Consider the following 20653-nt stretch of genomic DNA (forward strand, 5'->3'; position numbering starts at 1 on the left):
AAGTTGGCCTGAACATTTTTGCTGAAAAATGTTTTGCCCCCAAAACACTTGGTTGAATTCTCAGAAAGGCGATATTTTCTTGTCAAGGGGCAGGGGAGGTCTACCATTATATTGGCATTAATTATGGGACTAATATATGCTTTGCGGGTGGGATTTGTACTTGCCTATTAGGAAAAGATCCTTAGAAGTGAATGGAATCATCACATTGTCATTTGTTAAACCCCGTCTTTTGCAGGTCCTATGCAACCCATTTGATGGACGACGCACGACAGGCGACGCACGACGGACGACGCACGATGGGCGACGCACGACGGACGACGGAAAATGGCGTGTTTGGAACTGGTACTAATTTGGCAGAATTGGGACACAGCAAAAAGTAAAAGGCGACGGACGACGGGCGACGGCAGATATGGAATTCCATAACATACAAACACGCATGCTGGCATGACCGGTGTGCAACGATGCCCCCCTCTGGATTGAATTACTTTTATTCGGTATTACCTTACACCACGTCTCGGTTAGCTCACGAAAGTTTTTCACCATATTTCCAATGGGGTCCACATTGAGTCAGGAAGAACGGTCAGTTTTAGTGGCAGGAGGAAACCGGAGTGCTCCGAGAAAGCCTGCTAGAGCGATTATGGACTGAAAACCAAATCGCACAATAAAGCCTGGGCCAAACCGGAACTAGCCTTTCGTCAAGGCCTTCGCTGTGTGTGTGTAACTGCAAAGTGACTGGACAGGAGAACAGGCGAGTGCCGCGGCCACGAGGTCTTTTCCAACTTGATTTTGAGGTTTTTGTGGTGAATTATTTATAAGCTTTCTGATATGTACTATTCATAAATTTCATGTAAATAGTTGAAGCAGATGAGTCTCCGAAATAAACGGCACCAACTCCAAAGCTATACGTAATGTTTCCATCTGGTTTTTCATGAGGGCAATAATCGGTGAGATGACAACAAAAGAATGATGCTTGTTGGTGGGGCTGGTGCTGACGTTGGAGTAACGCTAGCAAGTAGCAGTACATCAAGGCCGAATGGTCAAAGCAAAATGACAGTGCTTGAAATATGGAGCTCTTACCAATTTCCCGTGGGTAGAGACGAAAATGTCACGTCCGCCTACAGATGCTTCAATAGCCTAACACTGGAACAGTTTAAACTTGGCAAGCTGACTGAAGTTTGCCAGCAGCATATTCTAAAGAACTGTCCAAATGCTGGTCAAACAATTGACGTTCACTGCACAGCCGCCGACACAGTTGACACGCTCGCCATCTTTCGTATACACGTACTTCCAATTTGCATAATAGGTTACTGTGTGCTGACCCCCTCGCTTATGATTGGTTGGGGGTAGCAAAAATCAAGTCATTAAGAAAAACATAAGAAATTCCTGACAAGTTGGAAAAGGCCTTGTGGCTGCGCCACTCGTGCATGTGGTCTCCGGTCTAGACGCTTTATTTGCAGTTACACATAAACACAGCCCCGAAGGCCTGGACATGAAAGGCTACTAGTAAGCCGGAAGTCGAACCCAGGCCTCATTGGTGCAAAGCGAGGAAAGAACCGCTACGCTAACCTGCACCCCCACGAATTTCACACTCTATGATTATGAACTAAATTGCTGACCATCAACGAAAAGCATGAAACTGCCCAGAGTACAGGTTTGGCATCATGATGCTGTACAATTAATCTAAAAAGGCATTTTCCGCAAATAATCACGGAGTTTTGGATGCCATTTTGTTTTAAGTTTTGGGTATGATGCGATTGATGCACCGTCTCTTCTGCTGTTATGTTCGTGTCTGCGTCTTGCTCCACGCGCGATTCATCATCGTCATCGTCCACAGTCTTGGCCCAAAACGACAGTTGAAACTCTTTTTGCTTTTTTTTTTGTCACGAGCAATATTTTGAAACTTGATGAATATTCAGACCACCAGAAAATTTACGAGCGTTGATTGGTTCCCTAGAAAAAGCTGGGGGGGGAAATGTACCGCTATTTCCCAAGACGTTAATGCAGATCGGTCTACTAATTCCGTAGAGGGCGTCCCAATTTACCAAAAAATTCGCACTTTAGCAGAAGAAATTCGCTTTTCCACTGATATCCTTGGTCGCACTAGTCTTGGTGCAAGACGTCAATGATCGTAGTTGTTTTATTTCTGTTGAAGAGCGCCCTCGCACAACTAGTTTTGAGCTGGCGCACATCTAATCATGGAGCTTCAAACCCATGAGTAGTTGGGGGCGCACTATGCACGGTGTCCGCTATCGAGCACTAACGTCTTGAAACCAAGACTAGGGTCACGCTTCAAGGCGCCACTATATAATTTTTGGTCAAGACCGGCCAGGCTGCAGCATAGACTAGACATAGGTGTTAGTTATGTACGACGTCTGTGGGTTGCTGCTGCTGCGCATGCTACCGGTCGAGTGTATATCGAGTCCAGAAAGAGGCATTAATTTCTGGAAAAGTTGAAGGTACGTGTAGACCTATAATCTACCCGGGTGGCAAAAGGTATTATAGAATGCATCTACTTCCCAAACCTCGACAAGTTAGGGCCTACAATCCTGGACAAAATAGTTGGAACACCATGTGGGAAGCGCGGTGAAAAGATCCCCTTCCCCCCCATTTCATGGGTTTCGAGTCAACTCGGACCCAAACCAACTCGGACCCATACCAACTCGGACCCATGCCAACTCGGACCCACGACCAACTCGGACCCATGCCAACTCGGCCCCAGTACTAACCCGTACCCACGACCAACTTTGACCCACAACCAACTCGGACCCAATACTAACTCGGACCCACGACCAACTCGGACCCACCCTGAGTCAACTCGGGCCCAACCCCAGGAGCGTGATTAACTTGTCGAAAATGTTTATTTTTGTTCACTTTTACATTTTAGCATTTGGTAAATGACACTTTTGCACTGCATGCTGCCTAGATTTAACGTCCTCTCTACACGTTATGCATGGAAACAGTGGCACAGGCTTCCCAGAATTTTTTCGTTTTCGAGTTTGAACGGGCATGTTGGTTATAAACCGTACAGGACTAGATTTGATATCAGTGATGTCTTGGAACAAGTGATAAGTAACCGACGAGCGTCGTATTTTTATAGAGGCACATTTCCTTTGATGTCTTATTTGCCGCTTGTAATCTGGAATCTTAATCAGGTATTAGCTTCCAAGGTACCGGTGTGATTAACCACAAACACTGATTTTGTCACCTTCCATTCTTGAAACCCTATGATCGGGGAGTGGGAGCTTGGGACAACCAATGGGAGCAGCTTTTGGAGTGTGATTGACAGTACCAAATCATTGACGCCCTTTCTCCAAAGTTTTTTTGGTACTCCAGATCACCAGCAGAAATCGAATGAACTTTCACCAAACAGCCCCCAAAGTTTTTGTTGCAATAAAAAGCCACAGATAGGCCTTCTGATGTACATAAGATATGCTGCATACGTACAACAGATACTGCAGATAGACATCAATGTCACGAACATTGACCATTTATAGTGTCTAATGGTGTTATCCATTACGGGCGCGTATTTGGTGTAATGCAACCTTGAGACTGAGTGGGTCCGAGTTGACTCGAGGTGGGTCCGAAATGGCGCGGGTCCGAATTGACGTGGGTCCGAGTTGGTTGTGGGTCCGAGATGGTTGTGGGTCCGAGTTAGTATTGGGTCCGAGTTGGCGTGGGTCCGAGATGGTGGTGGGTCCGAGTTGGCATGGGTCCGAATTGGAATGGGTCCGAGTTGGTTTGGGTCCGAGTTGACCTGATCCCATTTCATGTTGCGGTCTTTTATGATGTTAGGATAATACACGAGAAACGCACCCTTCGTGGGTGAAAAAGGCCCGAGGGCATTCTCACCCCGAACGGCGTGCTGCCGAGTGTATTAACCTACTTAACACCCTCTGAAAACTCGTCACTGTTTACACGAATGTCCTGTTTTTGGATAATTGGAAAAAACGCTGTAACTGATTGTGGACAATACAATCTTCAAGCGATGTCAAGTAAGCTGTGCTGGGATAGTTGCGTAAGCTACATTGTTTTTTTTGCTCTGTGGTGTTTTTGTGCTCCAGCTATTATCAGAGATATAAAATAGGATGATTCAAACGGCACCAAAGCCTATGCCAGTTTTGTTCGGAACGCCAAGGTGGAAACATGGCTACTGTAGTTCTGACATAGCCCCACTAGTGTGGCATGGACTCTCACTCCCGATCTATCCTTAGCCACACATCTGTGTGCGCAATTTCGTGTCACTGACCTCTTTTCAATAGGGGCCAGATTAGCATGCAGCGGTGCTGTGTGGCTCATCACTGCGGTGGTGGAGAGCTTTTGTCCCCGGTGGTAATCCGCTTGCTCTAAATACCCCAAACCCTGGTATACGGTTTCAAAATAACGCTGGATTATCACCACTTTTGAGAGTGAAAAATGCCGGTCATGCCCAGCAGCCTGGTCTTTTGTTCGGAGTACGGTCTTTTGTTACAGGGCCCTGTTTCCTTTGTCCGAGTTCGGAGACCCCGGCCACACATATAAACCATACGGCTCCGATTTCGGAGTCCCCGGCTGGTAGTGGTTAAAGTATTTTCCAGTCTTTTTGCCTTTATCCATTCAATCTAACAGGCTCGCTCTCTCAGTCGCCATCTTTAAAATAAGATCGTTGAACAATACGTCACTTGACCTCTCATCGTCTCAACGGCTCTTCCATGTCAAGACATTTAAACTGCTGCCAAAGTTTTGGAAGAGCCCATTGGTACATGTAGTATCTTATCGCCCAATCTGTTTATTACATGTCTTGACATGGAAGAGCCGTCGAGACAATGAGAGGTCAAATAACGTATTGTTCAAGGATCTTATTTTAAAGATGGCGACTGAGAGAGCGAGCACGTTAGATTGAATGGATGAAGGCAAAAAGACTGGAAAATACTTGAATAACGTAAGTGAAATCATTAAATAAATGGTTTTTAGAAAACGGAAAGGTCAAAGATCATATCCGTGTGCAAAAGAAATTGCGCCCATGATGATAAATGGGTGCGCCAAAAATGTTGAGTACGCCGACACGAAATTGCGCATACGGAAGTGTGGCTAAGGATGGATCGGGAGTGAGAGTCTGTGCCACACTAGTGAGGCTAGTTCTGACATTGATTGCAGTATTTTCCTTACGCAAAACACATTTCGCTCGGACACTAAAGATTGTGCCAGCGTGTCAGATGCCACATTAAACATAGAAGACATCCTTTTCCAGGCCAAAATAAAATATGAACCAATTGTGTCCGACATTTCTGATGATGAGCTATTGGCAGCAACCCTAGTTGCTGAGCAGATGAAAAACCGGGATGTGCTACCCTTGCAGACGGTGCAGGGAACTACAAATGATTTAAGGACCCAAACGCAGACTCGGAAATGGTGGACATTGGCAGAAGAAGGTAGATGTTAGCTGTTTATTTATTTACTGTGACAAGCAAATAATACTTTCAATAAAAGTTTTTTTCTCAAAATTCCTGATTCTCGGCAAAGTTACAAGCTTTCTAAGAGCTTTTTTAGTGTCTAAGAAGACTAAAGAAAAGGGTTAAGAAAAGTGAGAATCTGCAGTATAGTGTGTAACGCCTTAAATGTTGATATTTTACATTTACAGATTTGCTGAAATTACGGAATGGAAAATCTAGTGGGCCTTTGATTTGTTTCGTGATTGGCAGATATTTCGCAAGATGAAAGCTGTCGGTGATGCATCACTGAACATCAGCCCTTTTAAGGTATATTAGCATAACATGACCAAGAAGAGCTTAATTACTTGCTATCTAGATTCATATGTGAGGTGAAAAAGAAGAATGGTAAAGACTACCCAGGGGAGACACTTCTTGAGCTGGTGATCTGCGTTCAGCTTTATTTTGAGTTGAAAGGCAAAAGTTACAAGTTCTTGTCGGATCCAGATTTCCTACAGCTGAGAAATACTCTTGATGGACTTATGAAAGAGCTAGCAAAGGCAGGTTTTGGAATATGTCACAAACGAGCAAAGGAGATTACGGTCAAGGAGGATGATTCATTGTGGCAGAAGAGCGTTTTCGGCAGTTACAATCCCACCCAGCTTCTCAACACACTGGTGTATTTGATTGGATTGAATTTCACCCTTCGTGGTGGACAGGAACACAGAAATTTGCGATGGAAATCGGCGCAACTTCAAATTCAGTGTGACAATAATGGTGACAAGTTCCTGAGGTACACCGAGGATGCTTACAAAACCAGCCAAGGCGGCTTGCAACATCGTCACCTTCAGCCAAAGGTTGTGGATGCGCACAAGAAGGAAGACAGAGAGCGATGTGTTGTTACATTGTTCAGAAGTACGAGCGTCACTGTCCTCCTGAAGACAAACGACCAGACGCTTTTTACTTGCAACCGCTGGCTCAGCCAAGAGGAAAGGTTTGGTATGCTACTCAGCTACTTGGCCGTCACAAACTGGCCCAGGTTGTTGCCCACATGTGCAAACAAGGAGGACTGGCCGGTTACTGTATGCATCAGTCCCTTTGGGCCAGTGCTGCCTCACGTCTGTATAAGGAGAATATTGACGAACAACTCTGTGAGGTAACTGGACATAGATCAAATACTGTCTGAAACTATAAACGCACATCAGACAGTCTCAAACGCAAAGTCAACTCAGTTGTACAAGGCCGTGGGTCTAGTGGTATCATCACACCAGCCAAGAAGCCAGCAACTAGCACTACTGCCACCGAGTCTTTTGGGATCGCGAATTTAGAGAATCAAGACTCTAGAAACATCACTGTCACTGTCAACTTAAGCATGTAGGTATTTGTTGCAAAGCACCAAAAGAGTAATTGTTTGGCAATTTTGAAATTTTTCTCCTAGGTGAAGTGAAATGACATTGGTTTTTATATACATGTACACAGACTATGCTAGCTAAGGTTTATACGGTGTAAGCACTGAAATTAATGGTATGAAACTTGTGCCAGTTAAAGTAGAATTTTTGTTGAAAGTGTGCTAGTGGCTAGAATGGAACGGTGTAAGAAGTTCTTGTACTAATTAAGTAAATTGACTCAAGGTATGGTGAAATGTAACTTGATACATGCTGGATAAAATGTAGTCTTTTAAGGGATACTAAATAACAACATGAACCTTGTGCCAGTCGAATAAATTGTGGACTCTGCAATATGTTGAGTTGACATAATTTTTGTTGTTTTTAATGGCATGCGTTTTATGAATTAACTTGGGCTATGTTAATCTGTAAGCGACTAGACATCGGTGTTATTGATACTTTTTGTTTTGTAATGTGACAAAGGTAATGATTGTAATGGGTTATTTATAAGCACAAAAGCTCATAACCTACATGTACACTCAAAGAGCCTAATTTATTAGAGGTGTTTGAATTAAACTTGAAATAAAAAGTGACATTAGTCTCCCTTGTTTGTGTTGTTTGCCATTCATAAGATCCCAAATGGTGCACTTTGCTCCATTCCTGACATCACAGGAGGGTGTTAATGAACCAAGATTCGGCCCAGCTTACCCAATGAGAAACAATATGTTGACAGGGGGCAAGGGGAGGCATGTTCCAACAAGATTTGTCCAGGATTGTAGCCATTTTAATCGAGGCTGCTTATCGCGGTTGGAGATTGTTCCATTGCAGTTCGCAGTTTGCACTCACCATCTCACTTCTGGCATGTCTGGGTAAAGGGGCAACTCTCCATTCACTTTGTTACAGGGATTTGCATGTTTACCTCCGTTTTTGCTGCAACATGATAACAATAACCGAAACCTTTCCATAACAGATTGGGAGATATTCATTGCACATAAATAGTGAAGTTTCATGCAAATTTGATGTAAGTAAGACTAGGTATGATGTACATGTAAGCTTAAACTTAATTCAGATTTCTCCCCTAGGGGGCCTACGTGCCATAGGGCCTAGGCCTACATAGTATGGCAAGGACTACAACACTATTTTTGCCCCCTTCAGAGAGAAATATCAAGACTCAGTGATGTCATCCCGATCGCAATAATATAGGCCTGGCCTACCCCAAGAACCATTCTCGCAGTTGGAGGTTCCATTTATTGCACTCTTGTCTGGGCAAAGGGGCAACTCTCCATTTACGGTACTTTATACAGGGATTTGCATTTTTTCTTCCTTTTTTGCTGCAACATGATAAAAATAACTAAAACCTTTTAAGTACAGGGTGGGAGATATTCGTAGCACATAAATAGTGAAATTTCATGCACATTTGATGTAAAGGTCAAGAGTTCAGTCAATGTTCAGATTTTTCCCATAGACTGCAACACTATTTTTGCCCCTTTGAGGTTTGAGTGTGAAATACGGAATAGCCACCAATTTACCCAATCAGAGAGAAGAATCAAGACGAGTGACATCAAGATGAGTGACATCATCCCGACTGCGAGAATGCCTGGAAGTAGATGTTGGCACGGTGGGCCTAGTACTCAGTACTACTAGGCCTAGTCCGAGTAACTTGGACTCTACAAATCGCCTTTTCAAACATTTGAACATGGTCGGGCAATTGTAGAGTGCAAGTGCTATCCATAGGCTTTCTATCCCATTAATTCATTTCACTCAAAACAACTTTTACCCCGAATCAAAATCCTCCAAAAGTCACCTCCAAAAACGGTCCTAATGTGTCCAGCTTAGGATTGCAGGTGAGAATCAGTGGTTCCAATAATTAGGTATGGGACTTACGCCATTTGCTTTTCTGCCACCACCATGACCACATAAAATCAATTATTTTCAAACGGTGATTTCTTCTTAACTACTGGATAATATTCAGCAGAATTTGGGCAAAACAGATATTAATAAACTTGCCTGTGAAGACCAATTATTTTCAAACGGTGATTTCTTCTTAACTACTGGATAATATTCAGCAAAATTTGGGCAAAACAGATATTAATAAACTTGCCTGTGAATGAAAATATTTTGCAGAAATTATCTGTACACTTTAGTTGTCCCAAATTTGAGAGGTGAATTTTTTGTCGGGTCTCCCAGTGCGCGGCCATTTTGAGTTTAATTTGCCTTTGAGGCGATCTGACCCAAATCTCGTTTTCTCTCGAGTGTTCCCACAAATGAAACTTCAGAGGGTAGCAAACATTAAAAATCTTTAGAGATAGGTTTGGAGTGCCTTTTCTGCTTTTTTGCAGAGCAAAAACGTGCCAGGCAAAAATGGAGAATTCGCAATGCCTTTTCGCACAGTTTTTAAGGGTTTTAGATTTACATATACATGGTCTTCAAGGTTAAAAGCAGAAGTGAATACCGGTACCTTATCTGCTGGGAGTTGAAGTGCACTCCCAAGTTGCAAAAGAAAGACAGATGATAGTAAGTAGTAAGCGACTAAGCAGGTTCTTGCACACATTCTGCATGTACACAAAGACCATATATGTACATTAAGGAATAAATTTGTTACGTGTACTCAATGTGCTTCACGTCAAACGTACGAGTGCCGTTGATCCTATTGTACATGTAAACGCGCGCCTATGCGGTGAGTACTAAAAAACCACATCCTCTTTTGTTCTGCTCGGAGTGGATAAATATGTTCCTGAAGGTTTATTCTACAAGAGGAGTCCTGTGAGTGGTAGATTGTTGCCTGACTCAATGTTGCATCGGAGATACAGAGAGATATTATGTAAATGCATGTGCCCAAATTTCCTGCGTGCATCAGAGAAAATAGGTTACTTTGGTGTGTGCTCCAGTGAAAAGACGTACTATGAAGCTTATACATGTAGTAAAATACTGTGTGAATGTAAACAGGCTATTTCATTTTCAATAAAATTCATGAAACTCTTCATCTGATTAAAAGTCACTTTATTGTAATTACATGTAACTTGAACTACTTCAACTGGGAACTACCTGTACAAGTACATGTATGTATGTACAAATACTTATGAAAAAAATTAAAATTATAACTATGTGATGAGCTCACATTTATTTGCTTTTTGGTCCTTGTTGATTTCTCTAATGTAAGACGTCATTACTTTGAAAAATATATATTTGGTCTTATTTTCAGCATGTCAGAGTTAAAAGCAGTTGCGTCTGATAGCAGTGATGACAGCAATTGTGATTTACTACATGTATGCATTCATTCAGCCAGTCAAGATTTTCAAGAAGGGTTTTCTTTTCACTGTAAAATTGTGTTCAATTCACAACTGTATCTTAAGTTACATGTACATGTACATGTATTAATTCTAGTAAGTAATAATGAATTTTTCACTCAGTTTGTTGATTTGATATCTTATTAACTTAAAATAGAGGTTTTAAAAGAACTTTATGCATGTGAATTAAGAAATGAGTGTCTGGAGAATACATGTATATATGTGTAGCAGGCATTTACTGACATATTTCAAAAGAACTGCCTGAAAGCATGCATCGTTGCACAACAAATTTTTCTCAATTATTTTCATCCACGTGCTCAGGCTTTTCTCGCAAAACAAGCAAATTTTAGATGCATCCTAAAATTCCACATTTTGGTTTGTACATGTACATGTAATAAAATCGATCATACATGTACAGCTGTAGCTAAATGTTTCTTGCAGTTACAATGAGTGGTCATCCCAAAATTTTCTAGTGTGTAACTCTCTCCTTTGACTGCTGTAATCAGGTGCACAGTCATCCGTCATTCCACAACATCCAGTATAAGGGTGAAGGCACTGAGACATACAAGTTTGAAGAAGATATGGCTTGTGGTGACTTGAAAGTCATAGATGCAAAATAAAAGTAATGTTTCATTGACCAAATAAGTTTCTCAGTTCACAAAATGTATCGATAATAATTAAAAAAAAAAAGATGGGTTTATAATGACTGTATTTAAAAAACAAATCCTTTGAATTTGGCCAAATATATGAACCTCTCCTATCCCAATGTAAGTTTCAATCCCCAGTTATTTGTCCCTACATGTACCGTACACAGGTCATACTTTTTTGCCGTGCAGCAACTTTTGCAAAAACAGTGGCAGAACAGTTTTGAAATTTTTCAACTTTGAAGTGTTGTAACATTTAAATGGAACATTATTTCAACTTTCTCTTGTTACAAGCTTTCTTTCATGTACATGTGTATCGGTAGCTCAACAAATTTGGGGTGTTACACCTACAGGTGTATAATAATGATGGTAAGGTTTACTTACATTTGGAGAGAAAAGAGAAATTTCCTCTTCAAATTGGAAACACTTTTATTATGAGTTCAAAGTCGCCATCTTGTTCAGATAACGATTTAAACCACACATGTATGTTCATGTCCTTGCAACAACTTCAAGGCACTGGCCTATCTGACCATTCACTAAAAGCATGCTGTGTTGGCACGTGCGCACCAATGACTGATTCCTGAGCGCTGCAGTGTCCAGAGTATAGTTTCGGTGTGATCACTGATTACAGCTACCGCACACTGTGGCACTCGGGAATCAGTCGTTGGTATGTGTGTGCCAACATGGCATGCTTTTTGTGCATGGTCTGCTAGGCCGACATGCTGTGACGTCATATGAGAGCAGAAGGGCTAAAAACTACGCTTGAAAAATGGTCCTAAGTGCCCGAGAAAGTTGAGGGTTGCCACTTGAAAAATGGCTGCGATCAGACTTCGGAAAACTCACTTTTTGGGGGGGGGATTTTGTTTTGTGGGAATAATTAAAAATGTAATTGGATTGGTTAACCCACAAAAAATTGAAAAGAAATTGAAAGATAAGTGACCAGACAAGAATTTCATTTGTGTTTCAGAAATCTCAGGGATATTGGAGTGCATGCTATTGGGCCCTGAACGGTGCTGATTTTACACAGTTTTCAATGGGGCTTGAATTAGTGGACTGGACCTGTAGACAAATCTAATGAGATGCTATTCTGAGGGGCCATTTACACTCACGCAGCTGTCTCAACCTGAGCGTGTGTAGGCACTTCGGCCATTGACTACTGCCTATTGGTCAAGGAGGAATTTCACATGCGCGCACCACCTGCACGCGAACAGGATGGCCCCGAAGTAATGGCTTCTAGTTTTGACCATTGGATTTGTTTAAATGTATAGCCCATTAATTCTGGCCCACAAATGGCATACTGCCCTGGATGAATAGATCGTTTTACTGACACACCAACTTAATATATGGTCTTTTTCACAGTTGGTGGTGTGACTTTGAAATTTTGAGGTTTTTATTGTACCAGGCATTTGATCACACAGCTGTGCTGGGTAAGAGCTGCTGGACTAGTACCTCAGGTACTTTCTGCTTAATAAAATTCCTGTCTTTTCCCATATGGATCCCAAACCCTTGTAGAGGATAATCCTACTCACCTTGAGCAATCCATTTTTCAGTATCCTTTTGTTTTAATTCAATCTGTCTTTATTGTTGTGCATGTAATGTCAAGTTGCTTTGCAGTTAGAAATATACACAAGGGATGGGCCTTTCTGCCATGTTTTTGACCCTGATTCTGTTTCAGTTCAGGAGTTATCGGTACATCATTATGTGACCTCATGTTTCACAGGTTACTTCTTCCTTTCACTTTTCATGTTGTGACCGTATATTATACTACATTTCTCATAAATGGAAATGGCAAATATCACACATTTTTTAACTTGTTACTGCTGATTACATCTACATGTACTTATGTTTGATGCTTGATGCAAGGAAAGAATGAAAGTGAAGTGTGTTAACACTGCAGACATGAAGATGGGAATATTGAGGTTTGCAAGGAAAGAATGAAAGTGAAGTGTATTAACACTGCAGACATGTAGGTGGGAATATTGAGGTTTGCAAGGAAAGAATCAAGAAAATGTGTTGTTTGAACCAGTGGTTCCGATACAAACCTTTTTTCGGAGCATACATGCTAATGTTTACAGCACAAATCTGTAATTTGTAGATGCACTGCACTTTCGTCTCTTTTGGGGGGTATTTCCCCACCCACTTTTTTCATCTGCAGATTCATTCTTCCTTTTAATCTTTTTCTTTCTAGAATTTTGGTGTCTTTATTTTGATGTTTATTTTAAAGCCAATTTTATGCTTTCTCATGTCGTGTCTGTTAAATCACTTTATCGGACACTTCAAGGTTTTGTCACGTACATGTACATGTATCTTCACAAGGGAAGCTGGGAAGCACATTTGTGACATAATGATGTTTGAAGTAAATTTGGGTCACATCCGTTGTGTTTCTTTGAAAACATAACACTGGTAATGCGCCAAAATGTTCTGTGAGAGCAAGAAATTGAATAAGAAACTGTACTTTTCATCCACATCATACATGCACCGGTACATAGAAGTACATGTACATACCTCAAACATACGCACATGTACACTTTATTGTATTCCTCTAACTCTACATGTACTTGTACCTCAGATGGCGTATCTAAATACATGTATACATTACATGTACATGTACTAGTTTTAGGGCTGTTTTTAGGGTAAAATAGGATTTGGGGGGTGTTGCAGTACCTGTAGAGCCACTACTGCAGATGTGATTAGACAGTTAATCTGAAAAGCCACTGGTGTTGATTTTTCTTTTCTGTTTTTCTTGTTTTTTTTAAATCAGATATATTCAAATTCAAGTCATTTTTTTGCTTAAAATTTTTTCTTGTATTTTATAAAAATGTGAAACAAGTCAGCTTAATTACAAAACAAGTAAATTTAGCTGTGTATACCGGTACATGTAGGAGTGTGCATTTCCGGGTATTTTTGGAACCGGGTACCCGTTTTTTGTCAACATCAATTACCCGCAACCAGTACGAGTAACAAATGGCGTTGCGCGCAACCCCGGAGGACCTTGTGCCCGAAACAGGGCTCTTTTTCGTACATACATGTAGGAAGCAAGCAGCACGTTGTTCTAAATGTCGGAGTTAATCTCTCCTACCTTTTTATCAAATGAAATTGTTACCTTCAGTTTGCAAATTGTTTTTTGTGGGTAAATGCCCCGGATGCTGCATGACCACATACACGCGGAATGCACTTGCACAAATGGTGAGCGCTGGTCATGTCACGTGCAAACCAGATCTGCTGTGTACGTCACAGGTTAAAAGGCTTTTATGTACTAAAATACCTCCATAACTCAACAATGTCCACACCATTTTATCCACTTATTTTGAAGTCTCTGATTAAAAAATGTCACCAAAATTCTTCAAGTGGAGTTGAAAGTATCGTAAGTCTATATAGGGTTAGGAGTCATCACTGCCAAGTGTATTTCTTTTCTCACGGGGACCAGTTGTATGCACGTTGCATTAACCAACATTACCTGAAACTGCAATCCTGGCTTTCAACCTACTGAAGCTAACCTGATCGCTAATGTGGGCCCAATTGTAGTCCCATTCAGGCAGTCCAATTGCTGACACTGCAGTGGGCATGTGACCGCAAAAGGAAAGGTCGTGACCACACACAGGGAAGCCCAAGTAAAAAAATAGGACTGTGTGTAGCGCTTCACGTTCTAAAGTTTTGCCTCACGAAGATACCATGATAAAGTGGTTTATTTTATTAAAAACTTTTAGGATAACTCCATTCCCCTGAGGTTCAAGTTGTCGAGATTTTAATGTATAAGTGCTTCGACAAGTGACATTTGACAGGCCGACTGTATTGTGACTTATATGTGAATTGCTTTTGTGCCTATAGAAAACATGCTTCTTGCTTTTTGTTCAAATCTCATCCACCATGCCCACAGTTCCACTGAATCAGTGTGGAAATTCCTATTGCTTTAATTTAAAGTAATTCTAAAACTGAAGTTTGAATGATGCCTGTGACATATTTCTTGGTATCAAAAACTAAACTGGTTCTCTGACTCTGGGTTTATGGAGCACATTCAGTGCTTTGGTTACCACACACAATTTGTGTGTGATCACTACTTGCCGCACGTGTGGAGTGTCAGTACCGCTGGTATATACACAATCCACTCTCGCTTTGACATCAATCCCGACATAAAGTAATTTTCATTCATATTTTTTTATTTGACAAAGATACTCTTAACTCAAATACCGGTAGTAAGCACTATCACTTCCGCACAAAAGTCATTTAGACCGACAGGGTTTGAAAGTTACAAATACATGTACAGTCATGCAAGTGTACATCAACAGTGCTTCCATCTCAGAAGACAAAATTCCTTAGTTCTCTTGTTCCTTTAGGTTTGGTACAGTCTTTTCCTGTTACGGATCGCGAAGCAGGAAAATGACTTTAATACAATGGGTGGAGTGGATCACAAAAGTACCTGTAGCTGTCAATCAGGAACAAGGAACCCTTATCAAATATATACATGTACATGTAACCCATGAGTGAAATATCATTAGCATAAAATCCAAAAAGGTAGTATAATACCCATTTAAATCAGTCTGCCATTAGTTCATGTACATGTATGTGTATGGTTTGTTTAGAGGAAAGATAAAATAAACCATGTATATTTTTGAGTGATTTCAGTCTACAAAAAACAAAATCATGAAATCCTGTGTTAAAAATAATGTACATTCAATGAAAACTGATTTCTCAAGTTGATGGGAGTAATCATCTTGATTTGATGATATCACAACTGCTCACATATTTTGTGTTCATTGAGATTTAGCGAGGATAGGTCCAACAGCCGTATTATACCGGTAGATGGAGACATGATTTGTACATATACATGTACGTGTATTTTTGGTTGCGATTACTCCACCAAATTTTGAGTGTTTAATGGATGAAATAAAGTTAGCTAATTTTGCCAGATTTTGACTCTGCAAAACCATTAAAAATCTCACGTACATGTAAGTTACATGTATCGGTACTTCTATTCAGATGGATTTCATTTTTAAAAGGCTACTGGTAAATCTCAACAGTAAGTACCACAGTACCAATGTCCATTTGTTCGTGCTTGCTGACCTTGGATGCAGTTTGTCATCAGAGGCATTTGTGTATAGGGTCCATTCTGCCAAGTGCTGATGACGCATTGTTAATTGGTATTGGTATGACTCTGCCGTTTTGTGAAATGGTATGCATGAAGAAATGATACTGTAGTCTTCATTTGTTCTCTTTTGATAATAGAGTGCTGTTTGTTTCTAATACTTCTAATACTTGTTCAGATGGATGGGCAAAGTACAGAAGAGCTCATGAACCAGCTGGAGGCCCTGAAATGCCTTGCTCAAGATGTGCAGGCAATGCTTCGCTACAGCACATTCTGTCACCTCAAGACCATTCAGAGTGGTCAATGGCTACTGGCCCAAGCCATGTCCTTGTTGACCAAATTCCAAATGCTGGCTGAAGAGGACGTCCAGCATAGTCATGATGAGATGACGACAAGGGACCGCAGTGGTTGGAATGACCCTGAAGAATCACCTCTTGATGCTGCATTAGAGGAGGATGAAGATGTCCTTGAGGTATTGTTTTATTTTAAAAGAAAAGAAAATCGTGTATAGTAGTTCAGAGATGTTTAACAAAGAAAACATTTGCTGCAAAATTGCAAATTTTCAACATGTTAAGGATGTATTCTGTTCAAAATACATGTAGCATACTTGCCAACCATTCTGATTTTGGCAGAATTATTACGAAATTTTAATGTTGATTCCCAATTACAAATTTCAGGCCCAAAATTGTGATTTTTAGAAATTTCTCAAAAACGGCTGTAAATAGTGTACACATATGTTCATGCCCCTCTTTTAGTTGGTACGCATGCACACTGAATCCTACTACAGCACCAGAGGCCAGTAAAATGGCTCTTGACTAGGGCAGGTGAACCCCAAACGTAATCGATCAACATCAAGCTTGGATAAAGTTCTTTGCCCCTCATTTCCATACTGATTAGAATTTCAACACTCAAGGTCCCTTTTGCTAACTTGCACACTATAAATATCCATTTTCTGCCAGATTTTTGCCTGTCTTCATCACATACCTCAAAAGTAACGGTCAGAAGTTGGAAGTGAAGCCAACATTTTAGAGGGGATTTTTTCAGTTTTGCCGAGTTTTCCCCGACATTTCTCTACTAGGGAATAGTATCATGAACACCCTAACGAGAAACTATCATGCAAGAAGGAAACCATATGGATGAGAACAGAAACTTTTTGTTTGGGTCTTTTAATCGGGCAATTTGACGTTCTTGTACGTACATGTATTAGTGCGATGCAGTAAACATCAACTCCTACCCAAATGCACTCGTATCCAGGTGTATGGATGTGTACGTGTGCACCATGCCCAAAATCTCAGTTTTGACCGCTACCAAACTCAGTGCAGAAATTTGCATCTATATGAAACATGAACTGCATTTCAGAGAAATGGCTCCCGATCTTGAAAAAAATGAGTTGATACAACCTATGGGTAGTGGTTTTACAGCAACAACCACAGAGCTGTTTCTGATTTCAAGTTGTTTAATGGGGAAAATAAATATAAAAAATTAACTAAAAAACACAAGGTAGTAGACTGTGACCTGTGTTAAAAAACACTGTCAAATTTATTCAAAACTTTTAACCGTTAATAACTGAAGCTTGGGAACCTCCATGCGCATGCACAAGTGCATCCAGGCAAATACAAACTTTACTTTCTTGTACTTCTCACGTTGAAATGTTTGAACAGTGTGTCAAAAAATATGGAAGGCGAAAAAGATCTACAGAAATTTGCAGGGTGTAAATTCCTCACTATGTGGGATTCCAAAGTCTGTATTCATACTCAATAGCCATTGAAACTCTTGCATTCAGTATTTCTTTAATCAAAATGACTTTTAGAGTTTGTGTTTTTAAAAATTGGCCAAAAAATAAATGCATCTTTATTCCTAGTTTCGGATCGCACACAAGTGCATGCCAGTACATTGCGAGCTCAACTACGTGCGCGTAACAAATTTTTATGTGAAGTAATGGGTTCATCCACTGTGCGGTAGGGGGATCGTATTTTTGGTAGCTCGGTGTGCTGCTGAAAAGTCAAGTAAAAATTTACACAGTTTCTATGTTTGAAATCTAATGAAATGTTCTCAAAATTAAATTCTTCAATGGAAAATCAGCTTGTCATTACTTTTGCTGAAAAGTGGATTTCTGACGTGGTTACACAAAGCATGTCGATTTATTTGCTTAATCCATATCTTTAACTTGTACCACCCATGGATACCTTGTACATGCACATCAGTAGGGCATTTTCATGTGGCTGAGTAAATGGCGACTCAGAAGCTCATAATGGCTGAACAGAAGTTGTGCTACAGTGTACATGTACTGTACATAATGCATTTTGCTGACTAATTTTACAGTCTGTTAAGCCATCATAAAGTGGGAAAGTTTTGAATGTGGAGTGGTTTCTTACACACTTGAAGTAATGGTAGTCTTTTTCTTTATACCTGTAGCCAACTCCAGTTAAAATAAAGCCAGAGCCAAAAACTTTGGCATTCAGCAAAGTTTGTCAGGAGCAAAAACAGACACTTAGTGAGAAGGAGAAACAAGAAACAGAAGAGATGATGGATTTTCTGCAGAACTTTGAAGAGGGCACAGATTTTGATCAGGACGTGTTAGAGGTACATGTATACATTCCTCAACAAGTTCAGTTTTCGAAGTCTGAAATGGCCATAAAATTCTGTCCCAGTAATTACCGGTATACTACATGTACATACTGTATGTTTTTAAAAGCATATTTGTTTGGTTATTGTTTCAGTTTATCTCCTGATAGCTTGCTTAGTGTTTATCACCATTCAACATGTCACATGATTCTGTTTGTCACATGACACTGCATGTCACCTGACATGTACACGTATGTACTGCATGAACTGGCCCCCTGTTTGCTGGTACTTATTCAATTCATACTCAGACTTGTATGTACATGTAGCTGCAGGTCACAGGTACAGCGTACATCAGCACTATTAGGCATTTGTCATTGTAGCATCTCAGTCTGAGACTCAAAGTAGCCTTTACAGTGTATGTCAAAAATATGTCTCCCCGGGATACTGTACATGTACCGTACATGTACCAGTACCTCCTGGATCATTTTTATTTTGTCATTTGAAATAGGAAATTGATGTTTCCAGCAGACAAGCCAGTGGAGATTTGGTAAAAGACGCAGAGGAAGAGACTGTTTCTGATGATGGTGAAGACACCGACACAGGAGAATATGGTAATTGCATGTAGATACTGGTACCCAGACATTGACAAAGGAGAATATGGTAATTGCATGTAGATACTGGTACCCAGACATTGACAAAGGAGAATATGGTAATTGCATGTAGATACCGGTATCCAGACATTGACAAAGGAGAATATGGTAATTGCATTTAGATACTGGTACCCAGACATTGACAAAGGAGAATATGGTGTCTTGTGCTTTCAACCTACCCCAAACAGTCGCTAAATATGCAAATTCCTTTCCCTCTGATTCAATTTGCTAAATCTTCTGATCAACCGTAGTGCGCCCTCATGTCCCATGACGCATAGCGGAATGGCCGCCATGTTCGTCCTTCTTTTCCTTAGCGTGATTCTAAACGGACGTGTCTTTTTGACATCTTCAAGTTTATCGAGTTTCCGTTTCGCTGGTGCGCTACCTGCAGAGACAATACCGGGCCTTGCGGGCTCATCACCATCCATGCCCGTGACAGCAGAGCCCACCAGCCTCCTGCACTGTCGGGGTTTGTATGTCACACTGTCTTCCAGCTTCCTGGGCCTTTCTGAGACGACTGCTTCTACCCCTGCGGTTCACCAGCCCTATCCTGCTGTATCTTTACTGCAGCCTGGGCAGGCCTCCGACGCCCTAACTCACCAGGCGTCGACCGCTGGCTCTTTAACCAGTTCACCCGTACGCAAGAAAGATAAGGCGAGGAAGTCTCACTCCTCGCAGAAGGAGGACACATCGGCCGACATCATGTCAGTGGTCTACATGCGCTCGGAGAAACTCTCTTCTATAGCCAGCCGTCTAGAGCCCACCTCTGCTCCTGCGGCGACTCCCAGATCCGGACCCTTTGCCGGCGCAACGTGATCTGGATCAGCATCCGCACCTGGATCCACATCTGCACCCGCATCCGCGTCTGGGTCTGCATCCGCATCTGGGTCCGCATCGGCATCTGGGTCTGCATCTGCACCCGAATCGACATCCGCATCCGGATCTGCATCTAAACCTGTGTTTATCGGTGATTCTATCTTCATATGATGGTTTCTCCTTCGACTTATCTAGGTTCCGGCGCAGACTACAACTCACGTTCTGCTCTGGCCCCCCAACAAGACATGATGATGCTCCTCCTTCCTCGGATCAACTGTGGATGGAGGGAGATACGCCCTCTGAAGATGAGGATATCTCCTCTGCAGGCAACCTTAACCCTCCTGAGGCACGGCTCTGTCTTCTTCGGAAGGATATGATGCACGTATTAGGCCTGCCTTCCAATCAGTCTACAGCTGAGGCCTCTTCACATGCTTCCTTTAAGTGCCATCCTGCTAGGTTGGAGGCATCAACGCCGATTTTTCACGAACTTCCACTTGACCGCTCATGCGCCGAGATGTTTAAAGTTCTCGCCGGTGCTAAACAATGGCATCCATACCCGCCCAGGGCCTCGACTTATTTCCAGTTTGCCAGGGAGGACTTTGATAATTTCCTCTCTTTCCCTGAGATTCCAATGGAGGCTAAAGATGAACTTTCTTCTGACTCTCACAAACCTACAGGAAAGTCTCCATTTAAAGACAAGGACAAGTGTTTCGTCGAGTCTACTCTTGCTAAACTCGACAAAGCCTCACGACATGGCCTTCACTGCACCACGGTTACGGCACTCCTCTCTGAGTATTTGGCCTGAGCGTGTGATGAAG

The 20653-nt window shown here is 41.5% G+C and overlaps 1 protein-coding gene across 2 annotated transcripts in view; it reads left to right on the forward strand.

The window, feature by feature from the left end:
* The first annotated feature begins 2294 nt into the window (after window positions 1–2294).
* wrn (WRN RecQ like helicase) overlaps window positions 2295–20653 on the forward strand; it is a 133755-nt gene continuing 115396 nt past the window's right edge. Inside the window, exons 1-4 of one of the 2 annotated variants that reach the window (XM_087149197.1) lie at window positions 2295–2456; window positions 15983–16276; window positions 18220–18387; window positions 18878–18980. In XM_087149197.1, coding sequence (XP_087005323.1) covers window positions 15983–16276; window positions 18220–18387; window positions 18878–18980 — 565 coding nt within the window. In that variant the 5' untranslated portion in view covers window positions 2295–2456. Of the gene's footprint in view, window positions 2457–15982; window positions 16277–18219; window positions 18388–18877; window positions 18981–20653 lie in introns of those variants that run through there. The other variant, XM_087149198.1, reaches the window with a different exon arrangement.

The sequence above is a fragment of the Acanthaster planci genome, linkage group LG19, assembly GCF_054643075.1.
Source record: "Acanthaster planci isolate LZ-2023a linkage group LG19, COTS_SCS, whole genome shotgun sequence".
Classification (NCBI taxonomy): Eukaryota; Metazoa; Echinodermata; class Asteroidea; order Valvatida; family Acanthasteridae; genus Acanthaster; species Acanthaster planci.